Below are 9,809 nucleotides of genomic sequence, written 5' to 3'. Positions count from 1 at the left end.
GATGATATTTGGATCATCACAGAACTTAAACAAGCCTCACGACAATGGTATATAAAGTTTAATGATACCATAACATCTTTTGGATTTGTGGAAAATACCGTTGATCGGTGTATATACCAAAGGATCAGTGGGAGCAAGTTTATATTTTTAGTCCTATATGTTGATGATATTCTACTTGCTGCTAATGATTTAGGCATATTGCGTGAGACTAAAGATTTTCTCTCTAAGAATTTTGAAATGAACTATATGGGTGAGGCATCCTATGTGATAGGAATAGAAATATTCCGTGATAGATCACAAGGATTATTTGGGATTGTATCAGAAAGGCTATATCTAAAGAATTCTAGAGAGATTTAATATGAATAATTGTTCAGCAGAAATTGTTCCAATTCAAAAAGGGGATAAATTTAGTCTCATGTAATGCCCTAAGAATGATGTAGAACGAAAGGAAATGGAATCAATTCCTTACTCTTCAATTGTTGGTAGTCTGATATATGCTCAGACTTGCACAAGACCGAATATTAGTTTTGCGGTCGGAATGCTAGGAAGATATCGGAGTAACCCATGAATTGTTCACTGAAAAGCTGCAAAAAAAGTTTTGAGGTACCTGAAAGGAACGAAGGATTACATGCTCATGTATAGGAGATCCAAGCATTTGGAAGTTGTTGGATACTCGGATTCATATTTCGCTGGATATATTGACACTAGAAAATCCACGTTTGGTTATTTGTTCCAATTAGCTGAAGGAGCAATATCGTGGAAGAGTGCCAAACAGTCTGTCATTGCTACATCCACGATGGAAGCAGAATTTGTGGCATGTTTTGAAGCCACAATTCATGCATTATGGCTGTGAAACGTTATTTCAGGACTTGGGGTTGTCGACACCATTACCAAGCCGCTGAAAATTTACTGTGATAATTCTGCAGCAGTATTCCTCTCCAAGAATGATAAGTACTCCAAATGTGCCAAGCATATGGAATTAAAGTACTTTACCGTCAAGGAGGAAGTTCAGAAATAAAGAGTGTCACTTAAGCATATTAGAACTGATCTCATGATTGCAGATCCGTTAACGAAAGGTTTACAGCCAAAGACATTTAAGGAACATGTACATAGAATGGGTCTTGGTTGTATTTATAATTGATGTATTTATGATTTTTGACACTCTGAGCTCATTTACGTATTTCTGATATACATTAATGATTTCATGTTTCTCATAATGGTGTACATATTATTGTTTTGAGATGTTGCAGGATAAGTCTCAATGAGACATTATTGTGGACCATAATATTTTATAGCTTATGAACCTGATATGATAAATTACTAATATTGTAGTATATGGAAGGGAGTATGTAGACAAATTATATATAACCGCCATAACTCACATTTATTAGTTTATCGTATTGTGGGATTTATTGTGGACATTATAGAAGAGATTTGTTTATGCGCAACTAATGTTCCTATATTAAATATTAATATTATGTGATTATTGGGCCAAATGGGAGAATGTAAGATTTTCTTACGTTTTGGTGGCCCAATAAGTTTAAGGCCCATATTTAATATTTAATTAATGAGCAAATCTCATCCGTCCGATCGGTTACTCGTTGGACGTACCTGATTAAATGAGAACCTCTATAAATTGGTCCTTTCCCCACCCATTAGGGTTACTGTATTTTATTTTCTCTCTTCTATCACTAAAGTCGGCGGTAACGAAAGCTAGGGCAAGAGGCGAGAAACCAATTCGAATTAACGCTTCCGCTTCACGATGATGTCTTACGATTCAGGTATGTTTTCTGTACGATTTTGTGTAAGATTATCATGTCCAAGATCCTGGTATACAATTAAAGTTTATGTTTACAGGTCACTCAGGTATGGAGGCAACATCGAAGAGGATCTTGACATTGTTTTACTGGAAAGGCATAAGAGAGGATGTAAAACTCTTTGTCCAGAAGTGTGACTTTTGTCAAAGAAACAAGGCTAACTTAGCTGCTTATCCTGGTCTCTTACAACCTCTCTCAATCCCTGAGGTAGTATGGTCCCAAATCTACATAGACTTCATTGATGGACTACCTAAGTCCAAGGGGTATGAGGTAATACTAGTCATAGTAGACATGCTGAGTAAGTATGACCACTTTATCCCTCTTAAACACCCTTATACTGCTCAATCTATAGCTAAGATGTTTATGGAAGTCATCTACAGACTTCATGGTCTGCCAGATTCCATTGTCAGTGATAGGTATATAGTATTCTTAAGTTCTTTTTGGCAGGAGCTACTCACAATACAAGGAGTCCAACTACACACCTCATCAGCTTATCATCCATAAACTGATAGGCAAACTAAGATTTTGAATAGATGCCTAAAGACATATTTGACATGCTTATGTTCGAAGGAGGCTACTAATTGGCATTCTTACTTATATATGGCTGAGTATTGGTACAATACTTCATTTCATTCGGCCATAAGAACTATACCTTATAAGGCCCTTTATGGAAGACCACCTCCTCTGCACTTACTTTATCTGCTAGGTGAATTAGCTTTAGCTGATGTAGACAACACCCTGATCAACAAAGAATTGAAACTACAACTATTGCAATACCATTTGCTAAGAGCTTAGTTAAGGATGAAGCAACATGCTGATTTTCATAGGAGTGATAAAAGTTTTGAAGCAGGTAATTGGGTTTACTTCAAGACTCAACCATACATACAAGTGAGCATTACTACCCAACCATTCCATAAATTGGCTGCTAAATATTATAGACCATTTCAGATTATCAAGAAGGTGGGAGTTGTGGCCTATACTCTCCTATTTCCTTCATCAGTAAAGAAATATCCCATTGTGCATGTGTCATTACTAAAGAAATGCTATGAATTGCCCAAACAAATCACTTATCCTCCTAGTACTGATATTGTCAACCCCCATTGTCCCAATCCAGATTCCATTTTAGAAAGGAGAATGGTAAAAAAGGAAATAAAGTTATGGCTCAAGTCTTAGTTAAGTGGACATGCTTACTTACAGATTATGCTACATGGGATTTTTTTTTAATGCACTAAAGATCAGGTTCCCTGATTTTGATCCTTGTGGTCAAGGATCTTCTGCATGAGGGATTATTGATATACAAAATGCAGCATGATTGCAGCCAACTCAAGTTCAGAAGCTCCAACTCAGCAAAATCAGTTAGCAGTTAGTTGAGGCCAGATCAGCTGACAGTTAGTGACAATTAGTGTTAGTTAGGAAGTTAGTTGAAGTTAGTTAGTTAGTTGAGAAATAAGAATCTTCCGGAAGAAAGCCATGTATTCATTTATAAAAGGAGTAAATTGTAACATTTTACAATCATCAATAGAAGTACTACTACAATCTCTCTCAATTCTCTCTTTTCTCTCAATTACAATTTCTTCATCTCATTGCTGAAATTCTCGAGTTTCTCTGCAAAACTCCTAATTCAACTTCTCAATACTCGAATTCATTACCGGATTCCTGCTCAAATTCAGAAGCTCCAGCTCATCAAAATCAGTTAGCAGTTAGTTGAGGCCAAGTGAGTTGACAGTTAGTGATAGGTAGTGTTTGTTAGGAAGTTAGTTAGTTGAAAAATAAGAATCTTCCGAAAGAAAATCATGTATTCATTCGTAAAAGGATTACATTGTAACTTTTTACAATCATCAATAAAAGTACTTCTACAATCTCTCTCAATTCTCTCTTTTCTCTCAATTACAATTTCTTCATCTCATAGCTGAAATTCTCAGAGTTTCTCCGCTAAACTCCTAATTCAGCTGCTCAATACTCGAATTCATTACTGGATTCCTGCAATTGAGATATCACTCAATGGAGAAGAAATGATTTATTTAAAACTTTAGAAAATTTCGTGACTGTTTATATAGGGGAGAATATTTTACTCTTGGTTTCAATTAAGAACATCTTGAATAGAAACCAGCAAATAGAAAAGGCCTTGAAAGTGGAAATTGAACAAATATATTTCTTTTATATTGTTTTTGATTCCTAATTTCAGTACATTTTTCTCCATATTAACAACAATATCACGTACCTGTAATACGATTGCACTGCAAACAGGTTATTTCCTCTATAAAATAATCGATACTGTTATTCAAGATATGCAGTTAAAGATGAGGTCAAGAATAATTGCTTGTAAAATTGTGATTATGATGTGTCTACATCCCTTCATGGAGTTGGCTCACATGATTGCTTACTGTAAATTCTATATAAATGAGTAACTAATCATTGATTCATTGTTTTTCATACACAAGAATTCAATCCTTGGCAAGAAACTATAAATCCTTAAACTTATTTAGACAAGCAGGTTAGTAAAGAACAACAAATTGGCCTCTCCATAACCTCAGTTACAGACTTGGAGGCAGCAGAGGACAATCCTAATACCTGTAAGAAATCAGAAAATGCTATACAAGCGAGAATTAGATATTGATCCTCATCTTGAGATTGAAGCAAGCGGGTCATAATTCACTTCCAGATTCTCGGATTTGAGATTGAATTTCCACGATCAGAACCAGAAACGTCAGCGCCTTCATTAGGTGTTGGTAGGTGAAACTTATTTGTGACTATCTTCAGGCAGATTTGAAGGACAAGGCAACTCCGGCCTGACATCTGTTATAAGCTTACTTAGATCCAACTCCAGTTTCTTCATAGAAGAATTCATTCTATGGAGTTGGTCCTTGATATTAGCTTGTACCGCTGCAGGTGAAAGCAAGTCTGGCTTTTCAAGAAGTTTAACAGCAGAGTTGGCAGCAACGTCAATCTAACAACAGACACATAAACAAAAATGAGCAAAGCGTTTGCAGCGTAAGAATCTCATATTGTTTTGAAATGAAATTTGGAACATTACTAAGATATTAAGCGACTACTACTACTGATCCAGCAACATCCAAATTCCTTTTTTATTTTTTTGAAAAAGAAAAAGTGCAACATCCAAATTACTAACTTCCACAAAGGCTGAATAAGAACTCTGACAGAACTGTGGGTGCCATTGTTAGAACAAGCTTACAATAGTGGAGGAAACAAATATGATAGCAGCTCACAAAGAGTTAACCGGAACAATTAATCTTAACCGCAATCTGTGCCCTGTAGGACCGTGATCCAGATTCAGCAGATATCACAGGGGGCATAAACAGAAAAATGCTATAGGAGAGGACCAGACAAATATATCACGCATCGTGGCATCTGGTTAATTATTCAGGCAGCACCAGATATCACTATCCTTCTTTTGTTTATTTCATGAAATTGAAAGAAAACAACCTATCAAGTCCAAAGCTAGAGGTAAAATGGAAATGATTTTCCCATGCTCTCAACTTTCCCTGTATTTCTGAATGTAGTTCCATAATTGGTAGGTGGTCACAACCAAAATTATTCACATGCCCTAGCTGCTGGAAACGATCTAAAACTGGTCATCAGATTGAATGTCTGGCTAATTCCAAATCACTCTTGCAAACAGATGACCTCACGCACGGAAGAGGCATAAAGGTGACTAGTCACTCCAAAGAGATCCCTTTGAAACCCCCAAACCTCCTTCCCAATTCCCAATTGAAGTTCACTATTCATTTCTTTCTTTTATATCTGGTAAAACCCGAACCCCAAACCTCCTCAACCTAGAGAATCCCAATCGTGGCCTTTTCCTTGCTCCATTTGTGACTCGTACCCCATTCCTAATGGTTGGAAGTGGAGGGTTCTTACCTATCCTCCCTTTTCAAGTTCCCCATTCATTTCTAGTCCACCTACTTTCCTGAAAAAGAGATCTTTTATACCTAACGCATCATAAGTTGCACATTGCATTTTTTCTCATAGGCTAAACTTTTAAATAATTATTTACAGTTTACCTACTTTTGAGTCCAATTACAATTTGTGATAAGGTAATAATTTTGTAAGTGTGGTGGAAAAGTTCCTGGTAAAGAGTGCACTTAAATTTAAATGCTACAAAGTTTTAGACCTTCCATGAGACTACTGTACGGAATAAACACCATAATTACATCATCAGTTTTCACTTTTTTTGTTACTTTTGGATAATTGGATAATTCCAAATCATTTCATTATGAACTACATCAAAACGCTGTCAGCTTTAAAACATTACAACAGGTATGCCATTTAAATATCAAAAAAGAATCCAATACAAATATCTGAACGACTCCACATTAGTAAACAGGAAGCAAGACCATGCTTAGGGGCTAAACCTTTAAATTATTAAGAAGATATCCTACCCCACTTTTGAGTCCATTCACCTTCACATACCATAATTCTTTTGTCCTTTATTAACTCCATACCCATCCAGAATTGATAGTCGAATTGGATGAAGCCATGAAGGGATCAACAAACTTTTCAGTATTCCCAACTAGAGGAGCAATAAGATAGAAATTTGAAATTGTACTCGCTTTCTATTAACAAACACAAGAAGCAAACCTTTAGAATGAAATGATGGTACAAGTATTTCTTTTTCCAATTATTACAAAAGATGACATATGAACAATGTCCTTGTAATGAAAGGGTAAGGATGTGGTAACTAATAGACCTGACCTCCGTACACTTCTTTACGGGGAGCCAAATGCTTTCACATTTTCATATAACATTTAAAGTACTTTAGAAATGGAATTCAGTCCAATTAAACAAGATTAACTCCAAAAATAGTTTACTGCAAAAGAATTTGGAGAAAAAAGTAAAGAGAAAAGAAAACAATAAGAAAAAAAAAAGGAATTATGAGATAACAGCAAGCCTATTACTACAAAAAGCTAGGTTCTTCCGGAAAATAACAGGCGTAACTTTTCCTTATCTAGTTATCTTTAATGGAAATGCACCAATTTCCTTTCTCTATCTCGACCAATTGGGTGTTTCTCAAAGATAGAAAAGGAAATATCACGAATAAAATAAGAAGAAAAGGCAAAAAGTGAGTAAATTGATGAATCTGGAAGGCAAAAAGGTGAGTACGAAATACAAATTCCAGTGGCAAATTTCATTTACCTCTAAGGACATTATGAAGACAGCAAAGAAAGGGCAGCAAAAGAGTGCCTTTTCTTTGAGTATGCTATTATAAAGATTCTTCTATTGTTTGTTGGTCAGTAATGTGTTTCAATTTAAGAATTTGTTATTAATAGTTGAATAGATCTGTTTACAGCTGCAATACTATGGGGCTTTGTTATTTTTTTTGGATATTTATACACAGTTATAGACACCCCATTTTTTCACCATAACCCCCCCCCCCCCCCCCCAAACCCAAAAAAAAAAAAGAAAAACACACACATACTCCCTCTCTCTCTCTCTCTCCCCCTGAGCATCTAACATGCGCTATTGAGCTCTACTTGTAACAAAAGATAGGAGAATGACTTTCAAAATTCCTATCGGATTGAGCTTGACATCTCTAAAATTAATAAATGGTGCTATATCCACCCAACTGAGCTCGGCACCTCTTCACTCGTTAAAAGTAGGAACTATCAAGAACAGTAACCGTTGTTATGAAAGCTCTAAGACTTACAAAGTAGGTACTCTAAGTTCTTTGGCATTTTACAATATAAACACATAATAACAACAGTCTTCTCTTATTGTTTTATGCAATGCTCAAACTGAAGTCGAGCCCTCGATATCTGTTCTCCTATGTGCTAAATCTATGTGAGTGCAAACTTACCAAATAAACTTTAGAATTGATTAGATAATCTATACAGATCTTGTAGCACTCGAAATTATCAGTTAGGGTGAATAATCACCAGGTTACAGACAAACTAGACAGAGATACAAATACTTCTGCTATTCGGTCAAAATTCAGCTGCGATATAAAGTGAAGTGCAACAGAAGATTGAATTTAGCAGTATCAATCAACCGCCCCTTAGGAAAACATTAGTTAAAAGGATAATTTGACTAAATCGCCCTTATTTAATCTTAGATCTCAATTTATTGCTATTCTTGCTTTCACTATATTAGTCTCTCACCACATTTATTAGAGTGAGGGTAAAGGTGGAAACAATTAATTAGTTCTTTCTTGATTTTCTAAAATGACAAGTATTTTAGAACAACTAGTTTTAGTAAACATGACAACAAAATGGAACTGGAGGAATATATGGAATCTGCAAAATAACTATAAAGAGAGGGATGCAGAAAGATGAAACTAATTTGGATATTTTCAAAAAGCAATTATCAGGCAATGGATCAGTTTCCTCCATATAATTAAAGAATGATTTTTTCAATAGTAACCAAACAAGGAGTCTAATTATAAACTTGATGTTAATCAGAACACTGATTATATCAGGGTATAAAATTTAATTCAAACAGACCCTTTAGACTACTGAGAACACATACTCTTTTTTTTCCTTTTACAAACTACTGAGAATAAAACAGAAACATATAAAAAAGAAGAAATCTTGTTTATATACCATTTGGCTAGCCATCTTCAGGAAAGCTTTACCAAGAGGCACAATGCAGAACCTAGAAAAGGACCGATTTCATATTCAGCGACAAAATACAAAACACTTTTATTCAAGAAAAATAAAAATAAAACTCACATTCCTCTTCCACCAGCTAAGGCGTCTTCTGCTGGGTCTTTCCACTCATCAAACCTACCAACAAGCAATAACCCAAATGAAGATTTTCATTTCTTATGCATATAAAATATCCGAATAACCCAAAAAGAAAGAAAAAGAGAATAAACTTACACCCAACCATAGCGCCGGTCAAATAGGAGGCGTTTGCAGGGGCGATTTTGGGCGTTTGAGTTTGAAGTTTCCATTTTTAAGCTCGATTCCATAGTCGCTATATGGTTTGCTAAGAGCTAAAGGCTGTTACTGTTTCATGAGTTTTTGAGATGATTATAACTACGAATAAATTGTTCAACGACCCCCTTAACTTAGCTTTTTAAAATACGGCCCATGAATGTTTCTGTTATTTCAGTTAAGCCCATTGAACTTGACTTCGTAACTTAAGTCTTACTCGACGGTGACTTCGTAGCCCTACAGCAGGATCCAAAATATAAAAAATTATTTGTGGTTTGAAATCAAATTAATGAAACGTGATTTTAAAAAAGAATGTTAACTTTCCATCTTTCTTTAATTGTCTTTTCTTTGTTGGTCAGTAATTGTTTTTTCAATTTTTGATAAACAATCGAGAGGGACTAAGTGAGCAATAGAGGTAGATTTAGAACATATTTCAAATTCAACTGAATATAATATTGAAAATTGGGTATGGATATTAGATTGCTCCATGAGGGTTGACCCGACTCATTAAAGATAAGGATGGAGTTAACTTCCTCAAAGAAGTTATTCATTAAAAAGGTTTATCACGTGGTTAAAAATAAAGAGGGGCAATAAGTTTTAAAGAGGACGCGAAGAACTATTATTGGTTCTTTACATGATTTAAAACAAGAAAATGCACCCCTCTTTCTTATCTATCAATACATCTTCCTTTTTCTTAACAAAGAGAATTTTTTTTCGAGTTTTCTTCGCTAAACATATAGAAAGAAAAGCATTTAGTTCGTGAAACTAAACTTTATTTCCAAGAAATTTAAAGTTGGACTTAGGAGCAATTTGTTGGATTGTGATTTCTACTCCAGGTACACGATTCTTGTTTCTGTTCCTTGATTTAATATTCGTTGGTATCAAAGCATGAGAAATTGCTCTAATACCAATATTTATTCTGAAATCGAAACTAAAACAGAAAATCAGACAAGAATGAAAGATATTATGCTATAGTGTAACCTCTATATGTGTCACGATCCAAAACCACCAATCGATTGTGATGGCGCCTAATTCACTTGCTAGGTAAGCGAACATAACAAAAAAGAAATATAAAAACTGAATTAACAAAAATAGTATA

At 35.0% G+C, this 9,809-nt stretch overlaps 1 protein-coding gene across 1 annotated transcript; it reads right to left on the bottom strand.

The window, feature by feature from the left end:
• Nucleotides 1-4,193: 4,193 nt before the first annotated feature.
• Nucleotides 4,194-8,815, bottom strand: LOC104113557 (uncharacterized). The gene is made up of 4 exons (XM_009623761.4): nucleotides 8,654-8,815; nucleotides 8,504-8,557; nucleotides 8,375-8,426; nucleotides 4,194-4,764 (listed from the first exon to the last, which is right to left on the bottom strand). The coding sequence occupies exons 1-4, from the start codon at nucleotides 8,743-8,745 to the stop codon at nucleotides 4,558-4,560; spliced, it is 405 nt and encodes a 134-aa protein (XP_009622056.1). The 5' UTR covers nucleotides 8,746-8,815; the 3' UTR covers nucleotides 4,194-4,557.
• Nucleotides 8,816-9,809: the final 994 nt, after the last annotated feature.

Source organism: Nicotiana tomentosiformis, chromosome 3, assembly GCF_000390325.3.
Source record: "Nicotiana tomentosiformis chromosome 3, ASM39032v3, whole genome shotgun sequence".
Lineage (NCBI taxonomy): Eukaryota > Viridiplantae > Streptophyta > Magnoliopsida > Solanales > Solanaceae > Nicotiana > Nicotiana tomentosiformis.
The sequence above is the reverse complement of the archived record's forward strand: the minus strand, read 5'-3'. Positions and strand labels throughout refer to the sequence as shown.